This window comes from Doryrhamphus excisus, linkage group LG10 (genome assembly GCF_037039965.1).
Source record: "Doryrhamphus excisus strain RoL-2023G ecotype Guam linkage group LG10, RoL_Dexc_Guam_v1.1, whole genome shotgun sequence".
NCBI lineage: Eukaryota > Metazoa > Chordata > Actinopteri > Syngnathiformes > Syngnathidae > Doryrhamphus > Doryrhamphus excisus.
Genome location: NC_136366.1, coordinates 272,486 through 298,296, shown reverse-complemented (window position 1 = coordinate 298,296; position 25,811 = coordinate 272,486). Strand labels below are relative to the sequence as shown.

Genomic DNA, 25,811 nt, shown 5'->3' with positions numbered 1-25,811 from the left:
TGGAAGCCATCATTGTTCCATTCAAACACAGAAGACACTTTTCATTATTGTCTAAGATGAGCGGGATTTTCACCCCCAACCCTACGGCATGACTTATTAAAGAGCAAAGAATACACAAAGAGATACAGTAGTGGGGCTGATGAGAGGGTGGAAGACGCTGATTGGCCAGCGGACCCCTGCTGTTGGTTCAGGCGTGTGGGAAGATAAGATAAAGGCCTCATAAAATGACAGGGATGCGCACCCGCAGCATCCACTCGCCTGCACTCACACAGCAGCACTCACGCAGGTAAGTCATCTTATATCTTGTACGAATATAGTCATATTCGTTTATTGTGACATTTTTTGTCATGCATCCCACTTTTGGTCATATTTGGTCTTATTTGAGAGTGACAGCATAATAAGCAGCTTCCATGGTGCAGGACAGTTCTATTGTATTTGTTACATTTATTTCACTGTGCACCTAAAGTTAAATTGTTGTAGCAAAGTTAGGGTTATAATATACATACTATTTATATTATATTATTGGTGCATTTTAAAAATAGAATCTGAATGAATGCATTATTTACATGCGGTTATCATGACCTTCCTCATTTCTAAATTCCCATATTCCTATGAAATGAACTTTAATTGGACGTGTGATTTTGTGTATTCATCTTTCAATAGAGGAGGTTAAAAAAGAAAGACTTAAGTCAAAGCATAACTAAGTCAATGGGAATATGGGGGTGGGTGGAGGGGGGGCTCCCTGCTCCACACTCAAATATTTATAGGCTATTTTGTTCATTTAGTAATTATTTTGATGATTATGGTTTAATGCACCCCCAGCCCTGTCCATATATTAGATCATGTACACATTACTCTAGAAATGTGATGAGAAAACCAAAGAATCAAAAAAAAAAAAAATCAGCAGTGCAATTTACAATAAAGTCTAAACATTACAAGAAGAAGGTTTAACAAGGACTATTACGAGGAAACATCATTTTAATAGCGTAAAGTTGAAATACGAAGAAGAAAGTTGAAATATACTCTAAAATATCCATAGGTATGAATGTGAGTGTGAATGGTTGTTTGTCTTTATGTGCCCTGGGATTGGCTGGCCACCAGTCCAGTCACCCTGCTTCTAGCTCCAAGACAGCTGGGATAGGCTCCAGCATACCCGCAAACAGGAGCAATATAGAACATGGAAGTTGAAATAATTGGGGGGAAACAGGTATCCATTCAAGAGAAAAAAGCCAAAATATTAAGACAAAAAGTTGTATTCTAATGACAAAAAACACCTAAATGTTATGAGAATAAACTAATATGAGGAAATATTTCCGTAGTATAGAGTTGAAATATTAAAAAGGAAAAAAAAAGTCGTACGAATGTGAGTAACAAAACAAAAAAAGTAGTAATTGTTGGAAAAGGATGAAGTTAGATTCCATAATATTACAAAAATACATTTAAGTGTATTCAGAAACAACAGCAAAAATGTCTGAAAATGGGGATCATGTTGAAAAATGTGTTTTCTGTCATCCTAGTCTTCATTGTTGAACAGGATGTTCCCCAACGAGCGGCAGGCACCCAAGAGCAGCGTGCACGCACCCCGGGTGGCAGCAGCGGCAAAGCAGCGCCCCAAATGCGTGCATTCCGCCCTGCAGGGCAGGCGAAGGACGAAGGCCAACGACAGAGAACGTCACCGGATGCACAACCTCAACTCGGCTCTGAACACCCTGAGGAACATCTTACCAGCTTTACCGGAGGACGCCAAGCTGACCAAGATCGAAACTCTGCGCTTCGCCCACAATTACATCTGGGCTCTGACTGAAACTCTGCGAATGGGCGAGCAACACATGGCGGACTACCTTCCGGTCCTGAGCCGGGCCAGTCCGCCTGCGGCTGAGGAGAACCCCACTACACCTGATCTGACTTGTTTCCCGCTCGCCTTTTACTCCAAGCCGCTCTATTGTGAAGATCCGCTCATGCACACTTGGGAATAACGACTTTCCATGCTCGTGTTTCCTGGGAATGACTCCACATTCTCAAAGACCCTCCTGAAGAAACAAACATAAACTTTGACTAAATGTTTCCAGCCATCAAAAGCCAATCTTTCAAGTAACATGAGACGAGACGCAACCGATTTGAACTAAAATATTTATTGGGCGTCGTGCGTTTGTATGATATTTGTCTCGTCAATAAAAACAGTAGAAAATTGTGGTTGTTGGATTAAAGAGCGTCCCTCGTTGCCAGGTTTAAAAGAGCATAAACAAAGAGCCCTGAAAGATTGTGGTTCTTTTCTTGTCAACACTTCACTCAGTCAAAACGTGACCGATGCCTAAAAGGTGCCAGCTGCTCCTATTGTGGAGGTCAAAGTTCATATGTGCAAGTCGACATTCTGTCCCGTGCCAGCGGCTGCACGGGAGAGCGCAAAAGGAAGAAGGAGCTAAATGTCGGAAGGTCTCGGGTTGTCGTTACAATGAGCTGAAGAGGAGATTACTCGGGGAAGACCGTGACCACGTCGTAGCCTTCGGGCGGGGTCATCCTCTCACGCGCGTGCTTCTCGCAGTAAATGTGGTCCTCCACGAAGAAATGTCCCTTCTGTTTCAGGTTGACGTCGCAGTCCGTGCAGGTGTAACAGTCAGGGTGGCGGAACTTGTCCCGGAGCTTCACCAGCATCCCGCTGAGACACACAAGTCAGGGATTCTATTCAAGTTACAGTTGGTGGTTTGATTCCAGAACCTGCCACGTGAAGTGGATTCACGCATTCTTATTTATAAATAGCACATTTCTGTAGTTATTTATAAATGGCACATTTCTGTAGTTATTTATAAATGGCACATTTCTGTAGTTATTTATAAATGGCACATTTCTGTAGTTATTTATAAATGGCACATTTCTGTAGTTATTTATAAATGGCACATTTCTGTAGTTATTTATAAATGGCACATTTCTGTAGTTATTTATAAATGGCACATTTCTGTAGTTATTTATAAATGGCACATTTCTGTAGTTATTTATAAATGGCACATTTCTGTAGTTATTTATAAATGGCACATTTCTGTAGTTATTTATAAATATATTTCTGTAGAGCGTAAAAAACCTGCTTCCGACCTACTTTATTAGAGCCCCCTACACATGAAATAACACCCCTATAGTAGTCCTAATTCCAGAAGGTAAGCTAATTAAGACATGAAATAGACAGACAGGAAATGACATCAGGCGTTGTGGCGTTTTAGCTTGGTGGGGGTTACATCTGCAAAAGTAGCTGCTGTTAAGGATGATGGTGCCTGCTTTGAGATCATGTCAACCTGCAATAAAGGCCTGTTGTTCTGGCGATGGTCTCACCAAACATGGCAATAAGATGACTGCCTCCTATTGACCAGTGTGGAATACTACAATACTACACATCACATCTTTGGAATGCCTTGTATTTGTGTTTCACTTCAAGTAGCCATTTTTATGCTTCAATCAGGCACATTTTTTAACAGTGATGGGCCATATTCAGCAACAACACAGCATTATTTATGAAATTATATTTTTGAGAAATCCTGATAGAAGTGAAGCTGTGAAAAGGGACGTCTGTATGATATATAGCCACAAAGACGGGGGTGGGGGGCCGCACTTTTCTGCGGAAAACAACTTATTGACCCGAAGTCCATACGGGTAAAATGTGCCACTGTTAAAAAATGTTTATATGGTTTCGCTGCACATTAAGCGCTGAGGTTTTTCCCTGTGTCCAGTGGTCCTTGAACGCACCATATTTGCTGGGAAATGACAATATGTAATGGTTGCCAAGCCTTGGTCTCTGAACCTCAGTACTGTGCATAGTTTGGGTCCCACCAACTGTTGGGAAAATACTTTCTTCCCAAAGTTCCCCTCATAGACGGAATAACAGAAAGGATGAGGATGGAATACTTACACGATCCCTGATCCACATTTATCACAGACAGGCAGCTTCTCTGCGTTTCCGACAGAAGATCCAATCTTTGTCGTTGGCGCTTTGACGCTCCTGAACCCTGCTGGCTTGTCAGAGTTTCCTACGACATGGACAAACATTTTCCATAAATCACACAATGTGTGGTCTTTCACTGCATTTTTGGGACTATGATTTGTGATGATCCATGATGATCCATGATGATCTATGATGATCCATGATGATCTATGATACCTGTCTCGAGGATCTCCTGAAGCACCTTGAATGAAGCAGACTGTCGGGGGGGTTCATCAGCTTCCTGGTTCTCCTGCAGCATTTTGTAGACCTCTGAATCTGCTGCTACGGGGGCCCGCTTGGTGGTCTGTGATGGATCTGATGCAGATCTACAAGGTGACACCAAAAGGAACCACAGGGTGCAAAAGAGCGACACTGGTAAACCTGGTGGGTCCACGTTGTGCTAGACCATACAGGCAACGTGAAGGACAGTGAATGTAACTCTGCCTCTCGCCTGGAGTCAGCTGGGATAGGCTCCAGCATGCCCCAACAATCCTAAAGAGGACTAGTGCCACGTCGGTACTTTCTTACACGTTGTCAGGTTCGCCGGTGGCAGCCAAGGTTTTAACTTCGTCCACGGCCGAGTTGAAGTTCTTGATGTTCTCTGAGGAGTAGAGGCCAGCCGGGTTGTTGTACTGGTTGGTCACGACCTTGGAAGCAAAACCGGTGAACGGCAGAGCACTCCTGTTGTGGGCGGAGCCTATTTGTTTCACCTCCTGCCAATGACATACAAGATGTTGCTGTTGAAGATGATTGTGTGCTGGAAAGGACGTCTTCACACACTAAATATGGTTAGGAAGAACCTTAAGACACGGGCATGTTTCAGCAACTGCTTCAGATTAGATGGGATTACATATTGTACAATATATACAGTGTTTCCCACAGGACTATAATCTATTTGTGGCGGCGGTGGGTTGAGGTGGGGGACGACATAATTGGCCATGATGCACAATAAAAATATATTTCTTGCTTGCTTTTACAAAAACTGTGATAGAGTGAAGCAGCAAAATTCGAGAGCAAAGTGTCGAGTTGTTTACGGTTATTTGTGGCAGGCCGCCACCAGGAACAGAACATGTGGGAAACACTGACATGTCACTTGGCCTCCTGCCTTGGTGACAGCTTTAAAAGCCTTCAAAGACACAGATGTCATGAGCGTGGCATGCCGTTGGAGTCCACACACAAATATTGGCATGCTTGACTGCAGCGACGCAGGGATGGGCTCATGTTTCAAACATCCATCACACAGTGAAATCACATAACAAACCAGAAAGTGACAACACGCTTTATCATGAATTTCATGATTTGGTCATATAAAGTGACAACACGCTATATCATGAATTTCATGATTTGGTCGTATAAAAAAGTGACAACACGCTATATCATGAATTTCATGATTTGGTCATATAAAAAAGTGACAACACGCTATATCATGAATTTCATGATTTGGTCGTATAAAGTGACAACACGCTATATCATGAATTTCATGATTTGGTCGTATAAAGTGACAACACGCTATATCATGAATTTCATGATTTGGTCGTATAAAAAAGTGACAACACGCTATATCATGAATTTCATGATTTGGTCGTATAAAGTGACAACACGCTATATCATGAATTTCATGATTTGGTCGTATAAAAAAGTGACAACACGCTTTATCATGAATTTCATGATTTGGTCGTATAAAAAAGTGACAACACGCTATATCATGAATTTCATGATTTGGTCGTATAAAAAAGTGACAACACGCTATATCATGAATTTCATGATTTGGTCATATAAAGTGACAACACGCTATATCATGAATTTCATGATTTGGTCGTATAAAAAAGTGACAACACGCTATATCATGAATTTCATGATTTGGTCATATAAAGTGACAACACGCTATATCATGAATTTCATGATTTGGTCGTATAAAAAAGTGACAACACGCTATATCATGAATTTCATGATTTGGTCGTATAAAAAAGTGACAACACGCTATATCATGAATTTCATGATTTGGTCGTATAAAAAAGTGACAACACGCTATATCATGAATTTCATGATTTGGTCGTATAAAAAAGTGACAACACGCTATATCATGAATTTCATGATTTGGTCGTATAAAAAAGTGACAGCATGCGGGAATTTGTGTCGGTGACCAAACTGCACGACATAGAGCCACATACTGAGACACACCACGCCGGCCTTAGCTTCCACTCAGCTGGCAGGAAGTGAGGCTTGCGTCAGAGCTTGGCTGATAAACTACTGTTGCCTAGGAAACCTCCTGTGGGAAGTAAACAATGACTTCAACCTTGACGGCAGGGGTGCGGCAGGGCAAACGTTCAGACTCGCCGACTACTGCTAAGTCGAATCTGCTCGTTTCACGCTGAATGACGGAGCAGAGCCAGTGATTGCGCAACTTCCAGTTTAGATGTAGAATGTGCAGACACGTACCCGTGGCTCTGACGCAAGATTCATCTTGTAGGGATGGGACTTCCCTTCTTCCGAGGACAGCGGCGACCACAACTTGTTTTCTGATCTGAAACGCAGAGGATGGATAAGTTTTACTAGACAACCACAGGATGGATAAGATTTACTAGACAACCACAGGATGGATAAGATTTACTAGACAACCACAGGATGGATAAGATTTACTAAACAACCACAGGATGGATAAGTTTTACTAGACAACCACAGGATGGATAAGTTTTACTAGACAACCACAGGATGGATAAGTTTTACTAGACAACCACAGGATGGATAAGTTTTACTAGACAACCACAGGATGGATAAGATTTACTAGACAACCACAGGATGGATAAGATTTAGATAAGATTTACTAGACAACCACAGGATGGATAAGATTTAGATAAGATTTACTAGACAACCACAGGATGGATAAGATTTAGATAAGATTTACTAGACAACCACAGGATGGATAAGATTTAGATAAGATTTACTAGACAACCACAGGATGGATAAGATTTAGATAAGATTTACTAGACAACCACAGGATGGATAAGATTTAGATAAGATTTACTAGACAACCACAGGATGGATAAGATTTAGATAAGATAAGAGACAACCACTGACGGCAGTCTTGCTTTCAAGTCATCGTACTTTTATTGTATACGTTTTGCCAATTGAGTCAGAGCCCATGATATTGATGCTAACGGTGCTAACAGCTATCTACTCCTACAATAACAATGGCGCTATAATTTGGCTCATATCCACGTCTCTGCATGGAAATGGAACGCTGTTGACACTTTTGGTTGTTGGGAATGGTGAATCCCAATGACAGGCATTGTTAGAGACAATCTGCAAGAAGGGGCTATCTCGAATGCTCAGAAAGAAGAAAGACACCTTGTTGTCGTTTTGGGATTGTGGGGGGTGGACACCCAAATCCCAAATAAAGCAGTTTTCCTTTCATTTAAAGATGAGTGGGCTCCAGCAAACACCGCTCTTCCAAAAGGCATGAATGAACATTGCGTCATCGCCTTAACACCTGGATTGGGGATGAGGCGTCTCACTTGCCGTACGTGTTCATGAAGCCTGCGGCCATGCACGTCAGACCGCCACATTCCGCTGCATCTTACCTGTCTATGGAAAGCGTCATCTCTTCTACGCAGCCTTTGATTTTGCTCTGTGCTTCCAAGTGAGTCATGTTGTCCGTGGCCTCGCCATCAATAGCCAAGATGGTGTCACCGATACACAGGTTGGCCTGCGCCGCTTTGCTTCCGGGGGAAACCTGCATCATCACAGGCAAATGATGACTTTGGTTTGGCTGCCTAAAAGTCCTTTATACCATCTACCATTTATACACCCCGCATCTCCACACGTCCTGCTGCTCTGGTTAGCTGCCCTTCACACACTGACCCAAGTGCTTGTTGTTGTTTATAGTAAACACAAGCGCTGACATGCTTGGCAGAGAGATGCCTCATGGCCAGACAGTTGAGGATGAAGCCCCGAAGACAAGAAACTCTGGCACAGTTCAGGAATTTGGAAGCATGTTTAAATGGGCGGGGAGGACAAAGGACAGGACGCACTGAAATCAGCCTCCATTATTCTAACCATGACTAATACAAAATATGTTTAACCACTGAAACTAAAATGAAAAGATGAAAATGGGCTAGCTTGCATCATAACTAATAGAAATGTATTTAACCACTAAAACTAAAATGAAAAGATGAAAATGGGCTAGCTTGCATCATAACTAATAGAAATGTATTTAACCACCAAAACTAAAATAAAAAGATGAAAATGGGCTAGCTGGCATCATAACTAATAGAAATGTATTTAACCACTAAAACTAAAATGAAAAGATGAAAATGGGCTAGCTTGCATCATAACTAATAGAAATGTATTTAACCACTAAAACTAAAATGAAAAGATGAAAATGGGCTAGCTTGCATCATAACTAATAGAAATGTATTTAACCACCAAAACTAAAATAAAAAGATGAAAATGGGCTAGCTTGCATCATAACTAATAGAAATGTATTTAACCACCAAAACTAAAATGAAAAGATGAAAATGGGCTAGCTTGCAACATAACTAATAGAAATGTATTTAACCACCAAAACTAAAATGAAAAGATGAAAATGGGCTAGCTGGCATCATAACTAATAGAAATGTATTTAACCACTAAAACTAAAATGAAAAGATGAAAATGGGCTAGCTGGCATCATAACTAATAGAAATGTATTTAACCACCAAAACTAAAATGAAAAGATAAGTAGTAGTTTTCAGTGGTGGAGATCACGGCATTACGGTGTTTCTAATATTGAGATTATCATAATGAGCAACAGGAGATGGTCAAACTATTAGACTAGAAACACACCACGATAACGGAGTACAGTATTACATCACTGCTGCTTAAATACAACATTAATACACCCGAATGTCAAGTGAAAAATACAATATTATGCTAAAAACAAAACCTGACAGAAGGAGGTCCCTCGTGCACACCGTGGTGCATTCAGGGACTCTTGAGGAAACCGTGTTTCCAGTCGGAGGTTTCGCAAACAGGAATACTGTACCACTGGAATACTGTACCACTGTACTACTGTAATACTGTAATATTGTACCGCTAACACAAGTAACGACACGTCGTATGGTGTTTGGTTAAACATAGTGTTCGTTCACGTCGTCATCCAACATGAAAGGATTGCCATCAGTAGCTAGAAGTTAGCATCGGCTAGCTAGTATGCGGTTCAACAGGTTGAAGTATAAAGTTGTGTCGCGGTAACTCAGGTGTGGCTCACCTGCGTACAAACTACTAGCTTAGCCAACAAACTTACCCGGGAAATAGTCAGCGGTTGATCAAAGTCTTTCCCTCCAACCAGCCTGAACCCCCAGGGTCCGGGACCCGGCATCACGACCCGGAGAGGCATCACTACACGTCGGGTGCCGTCAGTGACCGTGGACGTGTTCTAACGATCTGTCACCGGTCCTTTCCTTCCACGAATGACCTGTGAGGTGAGCAATGGCCGGGACCGGAGGCACGGGAGGGGGAGGGGCTTCAGGTTAGCCGGACCAATCGCTTCGTAAAGCCACCGTCTCGAGTGAGAGTTCAAAGATCGTCTATTATAAATTTGGTCTCGCTTTCGGCCGATGAGAATGTGCTTTGAGAAGCACAGCAGGTCAGGTGATGCCCGTATGATGACTTTATGATGACTTTTTGTTTCGGGAATAAAGCTGCATCATTTTATCACCCGACAAACACCTTATTGGATTCAAACAGAAACTCCGGAGAGTGAGCCCTCGTTTTGTCGAAATGATCTGAGGCGTGCTGGTTTGGCCTACTTACCGGCCTCCCTGTGCCGTCACTACTGTGTTACATGCAAGTTTACCATTTATGGAAGAGCTTAATCCCAGGATGTGGAATGTGCCGCTCCCAAAACTTGAATTCCTTCCAGGATCGCAGCTCTCAAGTGGAAGGAGAAAGATCCTTTTATCCTAGTGACTGAACCAATGAGACATCTTTGTTGGTTAGCTAAGGTAAAGTGCTCATAAACGTGTCCAATTGAATGGCTCCTTTAAACCCTAAATATATCATACTATGATACTAATAATATAACATTAGCATAAAATGAATACCTTCATTTTAAGACTGAAAACACGACAAGATTAATCACACAGGATGGCCGGCTCAGCTCAGTAAGACAACAAGTTGTGCCAAAGCAGTGAATTGTTGAACATGTGATTTCCAAAGGTTACAAAAGGTCCAATTGAATTCACCTGAAAAGATTCTAGAGCTTTTAGGTTCATCCTGAAATGTTGCCCCCTCCAAACCCCCTGCTGACCTGTCATTGATGGCTCCTCAGATTTTGGATCTACATTTGCAATAAAAGTGACTGTTGAATGTGACTAACGAATGATAATGTAAGATGATTGATGACCAGATCTGAGAATCCGAGTCACGGTGTAAAAGTTATGTATAAGCTTCATATTTGCATGTCACAACAACTATGGAGTCCAAATCTCAAGCTTCATGAAATTAAGTCATCAGTGAAGCATAAACAGTGGTACAGCTATGCGGAACACTAAAATATTACAGACTTGACATGTGACATAAACTGCCCATTGTTGGGAAAATAATTTTGAAGCCAAAAATCAGAGAATTCCAAAGTAACCTCCTAAAACGAAGGAGCACAGTGTGGGACTGTAAAAAAACGGCATACAATCTGGAAAGTAAAACACATTGTTTACGACTAGCGCCACGAAGGGAAAAGGGTTCCCGGCGCGGTCAGCAGCCAGCCACAGCGACCGGTGACCCGGTGGTTGGAGACCCCTGTTATAAATGGCTTATTACATATTGCATCACACCAAAGTCCCAGCCGTGTATATGATCTTTATTTGGATATTGTCAAGGTAACAACACTGCAAATGGAAGCAAACAAAGCATCTCAAACTAATTCAACCTTCAACATTATTAGTCGTGACAAGTTCCCGGCGACTAGAACTAAACGATGAAACCCTGGTTACATTAAATATGTCACGGATACGTTTCAGAAAAAAAACCATGAATGAAAATGAGGCACAATTGAGCATCAAACATAAGGCATTATGAGCTCACAAATGGCAGCGTAATGTTCGTATGCGTCCAACCTCCTGTGCTCGGTAACGCTCCACGCTGTGACTAAATCCTTCAGGTAGATAAAACTCTGCATGTGACAGGAAGCGCCGTCCGACGCTCCCGTCATGCAGTCTATTTCCTCTTATTTTACATATTTACACTCCTCATGCTGCAGATGGCCCTCGGACATACAGTATTTACGTCACATTCAAGCATCGTACATTCACGCATCCCGTGACGCACTCTTATGACACAAGCGACTTATTGAGAGTTAAACGTCTTTGACAAAGAGCTCTGTTCCTGCGGTTCCATCAGCTGACCCAAAAGCCAACAAAAACATTGGCCAGGAGCTCAAGTTACATGAGAACTTATCAGACTGTTTGGCCGGCGGTGGAAAGCAAAACACGCTTTGGTGATAGATGGTGACAAAGTAGCGTTCTGTCTGTGAAACAGGCACTCAAAATACACTCTTGGATTCCTTGTGATCATGTCAGGAAGAAACACTTGATTTTGTCTCAAAAAGCAAACTTCTACACTGTGATGCAACACGTCTTGGATCGAGTGCGTCCAAATGTACCCTTCAATACTTCATTTTGTACAGTTACACTGAAAAGCTTCTGATAGTCTGGCAATGCTTGATTAAATATTTATTGTATTCAGCTGCTTGTAAAACCCTCACTGAAAAATGTACATATTGAAATATACTGTGGTTTTCTATATCTGGAGCAACAAGGACTCCCTAAGAATGAATTCAACCTTGTTGAGGGATGGGGGGGGCAAAGGGGGATTTCAGCTCTCATTCGGAGGAGGTGCTGATGCGTAGTCGGGATGTGGAGCCATGGCTCTAGCGTTCCTACAGTCATCCCTCGCTTATCCTGATTAATTGCTTCCAGACTGCAGTGTGGAAAGTCAATAGGATTCCTTATTTCTAAATGAAATATTTTTGTGCTTAGCGCATCAAAAACCTGTTTCCGACCCTCTAAATACAATTTCCAACGTTATTAGAGCCCTCCAGAACCTGCAATAAAAGCCTGTTTTCTGGCAATCAAATCTGGTGCTTATGTACCGTATGCGTCTCACCAAACATTACAGTAACATTACTGACACCTTGTGACCAGTGTACGATATTACATATCATTACAGCATCTTTAATGCATCTTCCAAATTCATTCATTTGGCCATGTTGAAGCTGTCAAATGCTTCATTTAAAAAGAGAAATTGCATTAATAATAATTCCTATGCAACCACAACATACTATGACTTATCAATGAATATATCTTTTGAAAAACTGTGATAGAGTGAAGCCGCAAAATTTGAAGCGTAAAGTGGCGAGGGATTACTGTACTTTAATCACTCGTGAAAACAGTGTAAAAAAAAAAGGTATCTTAAAGTTCCGCATGCGGGACATCCAATCCCATCAGCAAGGGTTTCATTAGAATCTCATGACGCTTTAACGTGATTATTTTCTAAGCCACATTGTCGGCCCCAAAAGGGTGGATGGTTAATCCTGTGTTTTGGGTGAGGTGGAATCTCCCTAAATGACCAAGCAGGAAGTTCAGTGCTGCCACGCCTGTCCCGCACTGGAGCGTGACGTCAACCGCCACCAAACTTTCAAGCATCATGTGCCAGAAAACATGGAAGAAGAAGTATAAAATGATAAATAAATACTTCATTATTATTTACATTCTTCTCTTGCCACCATTATTGCAAAGGCACACTTGAAGGAGCGTTTCCAAATATGCACACGGTGTGTGGTCAACGTTGTGTGAGACATCCTTTGGAATTGACTCGCACCCAATACTGAAACGGCCTTGAAGGCTTTTTGAGTTTTGTGTGGGTTTTTTTCCTCAAAAATGTAAATACCGCAAAAGAAAAGTACAACAATCAAGTCATACCATTTCTAAGTATTTTGACAGATAAAGGATATACAGTAGATCCCCGCTAAAAGTTCTGGGAAGGGTATGTAATTGATAAAACATCTATTTAGCTAGCTTGACATGGATGTTCCCTTCCGATTTTAGATCCACATTTGCAATAAAAGTGACTGTGGTAATTGTTAGACTACATTCAGCTCCAGAACCTGCCGTACGGCACGTAGGAAAGGCGTTTGTAGAGTATAAATGTATCGGTACTCACCACTAATGAATGCTAACGTGAAATCAGAGTCATCAGGCTAGCGCGAGAGGCTAAAGGCTAAAGGCTAAAGGCTAAAGGCTAAAGGCTAGGCTAGACGTAATCCACACAGCTTGCCTGGTGGAATTCCAGTAATGATTTAGGTTAACATATTAAAAGTGCTCTCTGCCTTCATTTGGTACGACGCGGGGGTGCTGCTAACTCTCCAAAATGGTGGATTTCCACCCACTTCCTGCTCCGAGGCCGCATCGCACATTAGCCAACAATAGCCATTTGCGTATTTTTTAAAACCACTCTTGGAACATCTGCTAGCTGGTCTCACATCACACAATTATGGTGAGTTCAAGGACTGCCGAACAAAGTACGAAGTATCAACGCTTCATGACAAACATTACCAGTATGGATAGTACATTTGGTCTGTATTATCACGTATTTATAAATGATTCCAGGTTTAGGGTTAATTGTATAATAATAATATCTGGAAGTGTATAATTGTATAATAATAATAATAATAATATCTGGAAGTGTATAATTGTCATCCATCATCTTGCGTGCTTGTACATAACCACATGTGGTGTGATGGACAGAATGCAAGCTTGCATCTGCAGAATTAAAGCTACCGTGTGACAGATTCTCTGTTGTGTTAACGAGGCGAAGTACACACAACGTACAGTATTTGTCCTCAATGTGCAACTTCATCTTGGCTTTGCCAGACAAACGGATTGGCTAAATGACGACTCCGACCCGCAGCCACGCGTGGGTGGAATAACCTCCAAAGCTTGCCAGGATTCCTTCCCTTTACAGTTTCACCTCCTTCACGTAATTCCCAGGGAAAGTCCCAAACTGTTTTGTCCTCTTTGAGGTACCTGCAAATGAACACATCAACGTTTTGTGAACAAATGATGAATGTATACATTTATATTGATATGATTTATGTTGATATATTTCTCCCTATGATTGTGAGGAAGCAGCACCCCGACTTTGCACATCGTAAGGATGCAGGCTTCATTCTGCAGAAGGTGGGCGTACGTCCCCCATAGGGAATGTGATGTCTGCAGCACATACCCACAAACCAGCCGTCATCGCACTTCTCCATGACGCTGACCAGATCTCCTTCCTGGAGCTCCAGCTCGTCTTCATTTTGAGGAGCGTAACTGTACAGCGCCTGGAAACTGGAGTGGCGGAAAGGAGACACCATCAACATGCGTGACTGATGACAGCACCCGGAGAAAACCATTCAGTCGCGGGGGCGTCACAAGATGGGGGGTGTCTTGCGGAACGTTTGGTCCATAATAATGAAATATATCAATCAGACAGGAAATGAAAAATATCTTCATAAATTGCCATGTTCCTACAACGGTTTCAGCACCTTGTTCCATAGAACAACGGCATGAATGGAGTGAGCCCTTTTGTCACTCACAGTCTTTTTGCACGGTGGGTGGAGGCGGGGCCGCTAGCATACACACACTCGTCGAGTGTAGACGAGTTTATCGTACAGAGGTAGACATGAAATTAGTACCTTGAAATATATTTCCAAATTGTCAAATTAATCAGTTGTCAAATGAATGAATCATGATTAATCCACCCATTTAATCCTGATCTTATCCTGCAGGGTGTACCCAAAGGTCAGTTGCTGTCGATGAATCCAGAGGAATGCTGTGATGCTTTTACAGGAAGTTTTAATGCGACATAATTAGCCGCTCGTTACGTCGCTGTTGTTGTTTCCTGCTGCTTTACCATAATGAAAGTAATGCTTGTGTAGGTTTCCACGGTTACGTTACCAAAAGCGGTGGACGTGAACGTGATGAGTAGATGGGCGTGCATGCGTTGCCGCGGCCCCCACCATTATGTCCGCCGCACCCCCCAATGTACAGGCCGCTGGGTCCTACTTACATTCCACAGTTGAGGCGGGTGGGCTCCGGGCTGCTGCTGTGGGACTGGGGTTGCTGGGAAATGATGAGAGATTGTTTACTGGGGTGGGGGTGGAGTCTGCGATGTGGGTCATGAGGGGGGTGGGACAAGGTGCTGCAGTACCTCACTGAGGTCTCAGCTATGTTCAAGATTTCTTTACATACTGCCTCCTAGTGGTAGCCGTAGCAATAGCAGCAGCAGTAGTAGTAGTAGTAGTAGTAGTAGTAGTAGCAGTAGTGGTAGTAGTAGTAGTAGTCGGCGAGTCCCAGTGGAGGTTTAGGTTTTGGGGGAGTAAAGTAAGAAGGTAAAGGAGTGAGGAGGTGGAATCGAGGCAGGGAGGCGGGCCCGGTGAGGAGAAAGGAGGAAAGGAGCCAGAGAGGAGCGAGGAGGAGGACGATGGTGAAGACCAGGAAGGAAGGCATGGAAAGGCAAGACACCACAATGAGGACGTGACCAGCAGACTCAATGAAGGACTTTTAATCCAGGATCATTTGTGGTTTGCATGCACAGTGAAAGATGGAGCTGAAGTCCTCCAACATTGCTTTAATGTCGGATGTCGATGGGAACGTTAAGGATGATTCCACACACATAAGACGGGAATAAAGAAGATGAGTCCAAATGTTAAATACACAATAAGGAGAAGTTACACAGGAAATGGAAATAAAGGACACTTACGGCAAATGAGTTGACGTTGTTGTTATCGTGGATGTCAAAGAGCATCACGGGGCTTCTGGAGTTTCGTCCTTGATGATCAAGGTCGTTCCGCACAAGCTGCAACACAAAGGACTTCCCATTAGTGGGGAATCTTCAGATGATATCTCCCAGGAAATCCCACCTTGGGCCGTATCCACCTGCTGCTAGTACTTATTCATCCTGTTATGGCGATGGATCAAGTACTACTACTCACAAAATGAGCAACCAACCCAAACAGGCGGATCCAAGTTCTACTTGTGTGTTAGTTAGTGTTAGCACACGCCATGCAGACCCGCATCCCAGTACTAAAACCGGAGCCGTGTTCCGAATCCTGCAATGCGTACAGCAACCCATTAGCGTGGATCCTTCCATCCATCATTTACAAACGGAATATTGTCATAGTTAGAGCATATGAAACCCGTTTTTACAACCTAAATATGGTTTTTGACATTATGAGATCCCTCTAGACATGAAAGACCACCTCTAGGCAACTTTACACTCGTACTGACCCACATCATTTGTTATACAATAACAAAAGACATTTCAGACTAATGCGCTAATGTGTGTTGCTGTAAATGTGTTCCTGCTCTCGGGGGAGAAAATAGAGGGCGGACAGGAAATTCAGAGTTGAGTTTTAGCTTGGTGTGGGTTCCAGCCATTATTGTGCCTGTTGTGATTTCAAACCTGCAATTAAAGCCGGTTGTTCTGGCCATCAAGTCTGGTGCTTAGTAACATTACTGACACCTAGTGACCAGCGTAGATTACTACACATATCACAATATAGTATTTCAATGCGTCTTCTGAATACCTTATATATTTATATTATACTTCATTTAATTACTTTAATGCTTAATTTTTGCAAAATATGTAGAATTTGTTTAAATATGCTCATATTTTGACTAATAATAGATTGTATTCTACCACAAAACAGCACCATTTACTAATAATGAATATTTTGTAAAAAACCTAGTAGAGTGATAGAGCGGTGACATTCCAAGAGAGAAGTGGTGTAGTCCCAAATTATGCACGGCAATATTTATTTGCTTCCTCTTCCTCTTCCTCTTCCTCTTGTCTCCCTTTGAATTGTTCATCACAAACGCTAAAGTTCATCCCTCCACTTCCACTATGCGTCAAAGATGGCGCCGACTCGCCTCCATGTCTGCCCAGTCACCGTTTGTGGTACGGCGACTTTAACATCCTGGTACTTTTTAGTGCGGACGCACCCACGGACGCACCCAAAAGGTAACGCGGAGGCGCGCGGATTTGGAACAGGTTTCTATCCTACGCCGGTACCTGAACTCATCACGTTAGACGCGCCCCCCCCCCCCACACAAGTTAGCCTCACTTCATCACCAAAGCAATTCCAGCGCGAGCCGGAGCGCCATCACTGCACGCCATGCAGGAAGTACCTCTGCAGGGCTATTTTGTCTGTTCCCAGGGGCGGCACGGCTACCGCCCCCGTCCCCCTCTGGCAAGTCCTTGTCAGCCCCAAGCCAGCCTTCCAGCACCGGCCCGCCGCTGGGGCTCAGGCTACGTGACAGGTGGGGTGAGGGCGGGGACAGCAGAAAGTCCCTTCCCTGGGGGGGGGTGAAAGTGAGGAAAGGAGTGGCGGAGTTGGGTCTGGGCGGGTACGGCGGGGGCAGCGGGGACGCAGACGGGGAGGCCATGGGAGAAATCCAGTAGGGACTGCCGGAGATGGGGGGCACGGGGCTGACGGACAAAGGCGGGGGCAAGTACTCGCCGCAGCGGTACGACACGGTGGGCAGCGGCGGCAACGGGGGTGTCGGGGCGGCAGGTGGGCTTCCACCCCCCACGGTCAGAGAGATCCATTCAGAGGAGACCGCATGGACCTCGGGGGACACGGAGCGGCAGGGGGAGCGAGGGAGGGGCAGTGGCGAAGTGGTCAGGCGATTACGTAACAACTTTTTATAGAAGAAAGAAATTGGAAAGAAAGATGAGATCATTTGACGACACAAAAGGATGAGAATGAAAAGATGAGCGTGGATTGACGGAACGTCGGCAGGGGGCAGGGCGGTCCTTACCTGAGGGGAAGCATTGCTACTGCGCTGTGGCGAGGAACAGACAGGCGGGTCGGGGTAATCCACGCCGTTCTTGACGCGTGGTCGCTTGTGCACTTCCACGTACGTGACGGGGAAGATGCCTTGGCGGTTTGTGCCGGAGATTTTGCCTTCGTACCAGTTCTCATCCACTCTGCGGATCAGCGTGATCCTCTCTCCCTGCACGCATGATGGAAAAGTAATCCTCACCGCTTGCACTGACGTTCGATTCCGCCCTCGGGCATATCTGTGTGGAGTTTGCATGTTCTCCCCCCTCCCCATTCCAAAAACATGCTAGGTTAATTGGCCATTCCAAATTGTACGTATGAATGTGTTCGTCTATGTGTGCCCTGGGATTGGCTGGCCACCAGTCCAGGGTGGACCCCGAGGATAAGCGGCACCCCACCAATAAAGGCATAAATAAGACGCTTGAGTACAGGAAGTGACGGTGGGGGTCCAGAGTAGAGTTTTAGCTTACGGCCACCAACATTAGCTCGTGTTAGGGATTGTTGTGAAATATGTCACACCTGCAATAAAAGCCTGTTGTTGTGGCGATCAACTTTGGTGCTTGTGTGTCTCATCAAACATTACAGTAGTATTACTGACACCTAGTGACCAGCACAGAATGCTACGTATCAGTGCAACATCTTTGAATGGGAGTTCTGAATGCCTTCAATTTGTATTTTTATGTTTGGAAATGCTTAATTGAGGCAAAAAAATACTGATTGGTCTCAACCACGAAAAAGCACAATTTATGAATGAACAATTGCAAAACCTGTGTGAACCTGAGTGAAGCTGCACGGAAGTGGCGAGGGACCTGTAAGGTTTATTTTGCCACACCTTTCTGAAAGACATCTCCACCAGCGTGTCTCCTGCGAAGTTGAATCTGGCCACGGCATCTCCGTATTCCAGCACCTGCACTGGCACGCTTTTCCTAGGCTGGGCTTTCTCCGTGGGAGGCAGGAGCTGTGCAGGGACGCCACATCAGATGAGAGGGAAAAGCTCTCCCGGATATACCGTTTATTAGCCGGAGGAAGTGTAGATACCTCAACGTAGCTTCGAGGGAAAATCCCAACTCTTCCGTGATGTTCTCCTTCATACCAGTTCTGATCCACTTGTCTAATAATGTAGACGATGTCCCCCTTCTGGAAAGGTAATTCCCTAGGACATTGGACAAAGTTACTCAATGAAGAAATGACATTTTGCAAATAATGAAATGCTGTGAATGCCAATGATTCTGAAGCGTCTATTAGGATAATATCACTCTAATCAATCAAATGTTATGATGATGCAGTTTCACATATGCTATATTTTTCATGCTATTTTGTGTACATTGTGATTACGTGCACTTACTTTAGAGTTTCAGCTCTGAAGTCAAAGCGGGCCATCGCTGGAGTTCTCTGTGTGGATACAGGAAAAAGACATAAAGATAATAATCTTTAAATCATACTTTTGGTTTATTGGGCATAACTATTTTTTAATACCAGTAACCGACACACCTGAGCAGAATCGGCCATGGACCGTGAAGGGGCAACAAGGTCTGATCTCCATTAAACTGCTCCTGTTTCATGTATTATGGCTACCTTTTCAATGTTAAGCTGCTGTATGATGAGTTTAGTGTTCTTTGTGAGATGACACCGTATTGTTATATCCAGTGGGTCATTCCGAGTTTATTCATTGCTCATGATTGGCAAATAAAGAGCTACCTCGAGATACGTGTCAAAGTGTGGTGGGAGTACAGTATGTACAGTATGTACAGTATGTACAGTATGTAGTCAACGTCTACCGGTCAAATTTCTGACCTGAAGGAAAAGCCATCTGGATCTGCAGAGCTCCTGCTGACAGGAGCATCGCCCCAAAGCCCCCCCCCCCCCCCCCCCCCCCCCAGCCCGTCTAAGCATCTGCTGTCCCTTCCTGCTGACTTGGCCTGTGTTTGTACCTCAACGCCTGACTTCCGTTTCTCCGAGTTATCTGTGACGTTGAGCAGGTCTCCAAAGCGCTCGTTGGTGATGAACTGGTGGTGTGTTGGGACGATGCCAGTGTGACGCCTCGACGCTATGTCCGCCTCTTCCTGTTCCCGCTTCAGCCGCCGCTGCTCCTCCAAGATTTTCTGCCGAGGAAACAGACGAGACTGTTTGTCCTTCCAGATAAGACTCCCTTCTTCTCTTCTTCCCTTCTTCCCTTCTTCCCTTCTTCTCTTTCATTCATATGACGCTCTAGAATCCACGATTCCATCCTTTTACCATGATATTGTCCATGATGTGCAAAGTCAAACATAAAAATCACCTCTTTGTCGCCATGGCGTCTCCTCAGGACGTCATCCTGGCTGTCGGGTGCCGGGGACGAGTCTGACCAAAAGAAAGAGAAAGTGAAAGCACAGTGAGAATCGTGCTCCTTCCAGACAAACACAATGGAAGTAGCTTATTCATAGAAGATGATATTGCAGTCAAATCCCTGATTCCAGTGAATAAAATACAAATACACTCATACAGTACAGACTAAGTACTTTCAAATCGTGTGTACAACAACAAAAGGAAAGCAAACACAAGCCCAACTTAATCCGGCATGCAAAAAGGAATGAACACACAATGATCAAACGTGTCCAGGAAGGAAATCAAGAAGAAACAAAATATGCATCCTAATGTCTCGGTTGTGGCGTGATTGGTGACATTTGATCCAGCAGCTTTGATTGACATTTGGAAGGAGAACGCTGCTTTCCTAAAACAGTCGTTTCCTTGATCAATTCCTTCGTAGCAAGAGGCCATATTTTCCTCTTTTAGGGTCGTGTATGTATCCGCGTTGGTAAGTAGAGGTACTACTGTACTGTACTTATATGTGCTGTACTTCAATGTTTAGCATGATGCATCATAGCGTGACAAAACCATGGAATACACATTGATCCCTCAAAGGAGCATCAAATGTTTGCATCATAATAATTTAAATACTAATTTAAAGTCATAGTATGGCCTCATTTTGGTTTGTTGTACATAAAAGGAAAAATATATTGTCTGTGCTATTATGATTATGATTATGATTATGACATTTACACCCCAGTTTTGGCCCTGTAAGTCAGGTTGAGGTGAAGTTCCATTGAAGGTGTTCAGGATTTGGGAGCCACCTGTAGAGGAGCCCCAAGAACATGTCAGTCAAGTCTGAGCTTGGGTTGAGCTTTGGTTGGAAGGCGTGGCCGCCATCGACCAAAGCGCCAAACCGTCCATAAACGTATATAAAAGGATATCTGTACTACATGTACAGTACCACGTACTGCAAAGCGTTTTGAGCACCACTCCCAGGGGACAGCGGGACTCTCATGGGGAGTGTCTAAAGTGCGGGCCAGGGGCCACATTTGGTCCTGCCACGTCGCCTTGTGTGGAGTCGGCTCCGCCACATGAGCCTAGGACCCCAACATGATGTCACCGAGGGGTCATGATGTTTTACCGGAAGCCGCCAGACGCTCCCGCAGCGCCGTCGTGCCAAGTCACGTCGGAACGGAAGAGCATCAAACACCACACTCAAATGAGCACACGGAATAAAAATGGATGGCGGTGCGCTGAAACGGGAGACGAGGTGAAGATAAAGGGTGGAGCTGATGGGTGACCACAGAAGAAGAAGGAGGGTGACAGCGGGGATGGAATGGAGATAGCCACCTCTGTGGTGAGCTGCCAGCGGCTGCAGAAGGTTCCCGTTGGCGTCCAAGCCCTGTCCGTTACTCAGCTGCTCCCGGTGGTCCCCCTCCCCGCTACTCAGCCTCTCCAGGACCTCCAGGGAGGACAGACGCCGAGGTATGACGGGTCTGAGCTCGGGGGGCGTGCCGGGCGGCCTCTGGTTGCCCGTTTCCACCTTAGTCGCTGCCAGCGTCCTCCGAGGCGGCTGGGACTGGTGGGTCTTGCGCAACCTGAAAGGGGCGGGTCCCATGAGTAGGAGCTTTCCGGGCAGCATGGTCTTCTTCTCCGGTGGCGCCGTTGCCTTCTCTTGCCTCTCGTGCCTGACGATGGTGGTGAAGCGGGTGTACGACGCCGGGCAGGAGCCTTTGCATTTGCGCTGGTGCTGATGTAGAGGGAAGGACACGGGCGGCAGGATGTGCTCGGGGGGGCTCTTTCTGAAGATCGGCTCCACCGCGGGGTCGGCCCTAACCTGGTCTCCGTCCTCTGAGGGGGGGGGCGACCGCGCCACAGTCCGACCGTCCGGTATCAAGGCGTCATCCGCCGGTTCCCCGCCAGCCGCCTCCACGGGGGAGCAGGCGTCCGCCCGGCTGCCGGCGGCCACCAAAAGGCTCTCGGCCGACACGGCGGCGGGCGTGTGATGTCGGGGGGCGGGGCTGGAGGTCAGCGTGGGCAGAGAGGAGGAGCGAGCGCTCATCAAACGGGACCGCTGAATGATCATTTCGAACTCAGTGACCCGTGACGACACGGCGTCCCGTGGAATGCGACCCCCGTCGTCGGCCTCTGACCTGCCCCCCCCCTCGGCCTTCGCCCCGTCAAAGAGAGAGGCCAGGCTGCGGACGCCGCCTCGGGGGCTGCTGCCCGCCGAGCCGGGCCGTTGGATGTGATGCATGATCTTGTACAGGCTGCAGAAGTCTGCCCCGCCCCCCCTCACGTCCCCGAGGTCATCGGCACAGCGGTCTGGATCCTGGCCCCCCCCCTCTCCTCCAGCTCTGTGGCGGTCCAACGTACTTGTGTACAAATCCTCGCAGCTGTGCGCCTTCGGGTGCCTCCCGGGTGGCGTCCTGCTGTCCTGGACGTCACCCCCAGGGGGCAGCAGCTTGGGCTTGAACTTGGAGGGCAGGATTTGGGGTATGCAGGCTTTGGCAGCGGAAAGAGGCTTCTTATTCTTACAGTGGTTAGCTAGTGCGTGACTGGCAACAACACAAGGACTATTTAGAGACCAGCAGGGTGAACCCACACGGCCATGCCCACCTTTAGAGTCCGCTGGCAAGCATGCAGGACAACAGAATAAACAACATATTAGATTACAATGCTAACACGCTAAAACACAATTAGCTGCATTGCTGGGGAAGGAATTGGATTCAATTATGGCCGACTGGACGCCATGTACTTCCACTTATAGATGAATATTAATATTAGGGCTGCAACTCAAGCTCATTTCCTTAGTCCATTCATCTGAGCTCCTTTCCATCAATCAGGTCCTTCATAGGAATCGAACACAAACACAAAGATAATACATATTATCTAATAATAATTGTTATATTAATAATTATTATATTCATAATAATATTATTAATAATAATATCATTATCATTATCATAATAATTATTATAATATAATAATAATTATTAAAATAATTATATAATTATTATAATAATTATATAATATTATAATAATAGTAATTATCTAATAATAATAAATATGATCTAATATATAATAATAATGGAATAAATAGCAGACTAGTAGCAGATGAACTGGGTCATTGTTGCAGCTCTAATGACTTAAGAGTAATATGCTTGGTTAAATGCCGTTGGCATTTAAATCTGCAGTAGTACTGCATATTACGGCATTTAAATATGCAGTAGTACTGCATATTACGGCATTTAAATATGCAGTAGTACTGCATATTACGGCATTTAAATATGCAGTAGTACTGCATATTACGGCATTTAAATCTGCAGTAGTACTGCATATTACGGCATTTAAATATGCAGTAGTACTGCATATTACGGCATTTAAATCTGCAGTAGTACTGCATATTACGGCATTTTAATCTGCAGTAGTACTGCATATTACGGCATTTAAATATGCAGTAGTACTGCATATTACGGCATTTAAATATGCAGTAGTACTGCAAGCAGCGACAGACTCATGGAACATAGAGTGTTAAAAGCAATATGCCGTGAAATGTTATGTAATGTTGAGGTCCCAAAGGAATCTGAACTCTGACTGCAGTATCCATGCATAAAACAGAACATTACGTTTGAGCTAACAATTTCATATTTTCATTGTTAGATTCCATCAGAGAAAGAAAGATAGAAAGGTGACACCGCTTGGTCTTTCCAAAGCAAACAAAGAACATTACGTTTGAGCTAACAATTTCATATTTTCATTGTTAGATTCCATCAGAGAAAGAAAGATAGAAAGGTGACACCGCTTGGTCTTTCCAAAGCAAACAAAGAACATAACGTTTGAGCTAACAATTTCATATTTTCATTGTTAGATTCCATCAGAGAAAGAAAGATAGAAAGGTGACACCGCTTGGTCTTTCCAAAGCAAACAAAGAACATAACGTTTGAGCTAACAATTTCATATTTTCATTGTTAGATTCCATCAGAGAAAGAAAGATAGAAAGGTGACACCGCTTGGTCTTTCCAAAGCAAACAAAGAACACAATGAGCAATACTTCCTAGCTTTCTTCAACTACGGCCACTGGAAGCAGGAAATGACTCAACACTTTCACAGGATGTGGCCCCCGTCTGCAGCCAAGGGGACCCTCTGTCTGATCTACTGCACCAATAAACCCCCCAGGGGGCGTCCACTTCGTATTATTGGGGCTGAAGCACGTGGCATGGCATCGTTTTGGAAATCCAAAATGAAGATTCCCAGTCCTCCAAGTCTTTCCTTTAGCAGCACATGACAGCTGGGAGGCTGGGGGCTCTTTTCTTTCGTCTAACAATTGGGGGGGTGGGGGGGGGGGGGGGGGGGGGTCAAAGGAATGACCAACATGCTTGCCATTTGACAGGAGCAGTAAATACTTTTACAACAGGAGCCTGGACTTGCCTGGAAACGTTTGTACGCTAAGTCTAAGTATTACTTCATATCAAGCTGGGAATTGGGAATATTCTTCCAAGATGAGCCACGCTTGGTATAACATAACATAAGATTATGGTAACATAACATAACATTATGGTAACATAACATAAGATTATGGTAACATAACATAACATTATGGTAACATAACATAACATTATGGTAACATAACATAAGATTATGGTAACATAACATAACATTATGGTAACATAACATAACATTATGGTAACATAACATAACATTATGGTAACATAACATAAGATTATGGTAACATAACATAAGATTATGGTAACATAACATAACATTATGGTAACATAAGATTATGGTAACATAACATAAGATTATGGTAACATAACATAAGATTATGGTAACATAACATAAGATTATGGTAACATAACATAGTTGGTAACATAACATAACATTATGGTAACATAAGATTATGGTAACATAACATAAGATTATGGTAACATAAGATTATGGTAACATAACATAAGATTATGGTAACATAACATAAGATTATGGTAACATAAGATTATGGTAACATAACATAAGATTATGGTAACATAACATAAGATTATGGTAACATAACATAAGATTATGGTAACATAAGATTATGGTAACATAACATAACATTATGGTAACATAACATAACATTATGGTAACATAACATAAGATTATGGTAACATAACATAAGATTATGGTAACCTAACATAATTGGTAACATGATGACAAATAGCGGCCATCCTTTTACTTCCTTGCTTCCCATCTCATCTCCTCCCGCATGTTTGACTCCCCGTCCACGTGCTCAGACATTCCAGCCCCTGACCTCACACTGACAGCTGACTTCCTGGAGCCCGCCCACCCTGCGTCCCTCCTGTTGACCCCCCCCCCCCCCTTCCTGGAGCCCGCCCACCCTGCGTCCCTCCTGTTGACCCCCCCCCCCCCCCCCCGCGTGCTTGGGAAGAGCACAGCTCTTGTTTATATCCCTCATCCCTCTTCATCCATCCCCTCCCTGGCTCTCTGTTCTTTGATGATGGACCCCCCCCCCCCCCCCCCAAAGCTGCCCGGCGACCGGAGCAAGAAGGGAAGAACTTCTGAAGGTTAGCTTCCATCCACTTAAGGACGCCAAGCTCATTCCTCCTTCAGCTTTCCAAAGCAGATGTCAGCTAACGGCCTCAAGCGTGTCGTCCATAAGAACGGTGACCAGAGATGAATGCTGTGAGGTGATTG

General features: G+C 44.3%; 2 protein-coding genes across 6 annotated transcripts in view; both read right to left on the bottom strand.

Moving 5' to 3' along the window:
* Positions 1-2,112: 2,112 nt before the first annotated feature.
* Positions 2,113-9,460, bottom strand: pdlim1 (PDZ and LIM domain 1 (elfin)). The gene is made up of 7 exons (XM_058049175.2): positions 9,252-9,460; positions 7,549-7,700; positions 6,407-6,491; positions 4,496-4,680; positions 4,145-4,293; positions 3,896-4,013; positions 2,113-2,656 (listed from the first exon to the last, which is right to left on the bottom strand). Exons 1-7 carry the CDS (start codon positions 9,342-9,344, stop codon positions 2,470-2,472), a joined length of 969 nt encoding a protein of 322 aa, XP_057905158.2. The 5' UTR covers positions 9,345-9,460; the 3' UTR covers positions 2,113-2,469.
* Positions 9,461-13,633: 4,173 nt separating this feature from the next.
* The window catches only part of sorbs1 (sorbin and SH3 domain containing 1), a 41,455-nt gene continuing 29,277 nt past the window's right edge, over positions 13,634-25,811 (bottom strand). For 2 of the 5 annotated variants that reach the window (XM_078793802.1, XM_078793803.1), the window contains 12 exons: positions 21,471-22,751; positions 20,110-20,171; positions 19,763-19,933; positions 19,177-19,223; positions 18,870-18,984; positions 18,664-18,789; positions 17,809-18,003; positions 17,176-17,688; positions 15,749-15,844; positions 15,056-15,243; positions 14,228-14,334; positions 13,634-14,028 (listed from right to left, as the gene is read on the bottom strand). In XM_078793802.1, coding sequence (XP_078649928.1) covers positions 13,961-14,028; positions 14,228-14,334; positions 15,056-15,243; positions 15,749-15,844; positions 17,176-17,688; positions 17,809-18,003; positions 18,664-18,789; positions 18,870-18,984; positions 19,177-19,223; positions 19,763-19,933; positions 20,110-20,171; positions 21,471-22,751 — 2,969 coding nt within the window. In that variant the 3' untranslated portion in view covers positions 13,634-13,960. The remainder of the gene's footprint in view (positions 14,029-14,227; positions 14,335-15,055; positions 15,244-15,748; positions 15,845-17,175; positions 17,689-17,808; positions 18,004-18,663; positions 18,790-18,869; positions 18,985-19,176; positions 19,224-19,762; positions 19,934-20,109; positions 20,172-21,470; positions 22,752-25,811) is intronic. The other 3 variants (XM_078793804.1, XM_078793806.1, XM_078793805.1) reach the window with 2 other exon arrangements.

Excerpts from the sequence above, each read along its gene's own strand:
- pdlim1 (XM_058049175.2), bottom strand. The coding sequence starts at position 9,344 with ATGCCTCTCCGGGTCGTGATGCCGGGTCCCGGACCCTGGGGGTTCAGG. Across the intron at positions 4,681-6,406 it reads ATCTTGCGTCAGAGCCACGG|GAGGTGAAACAAATAGGCTC; the intron begins GTACGTGTCTGC and ends TGTCATTGGCAG. Across the intron at positions 2,657-3,895 it reads AAATGTGGATCAGGGATCGT|CGGGATGCTGGTGAAGCTCC; the intron begins GTAAGTATTCCA and ends TGTGTGTCTCAG.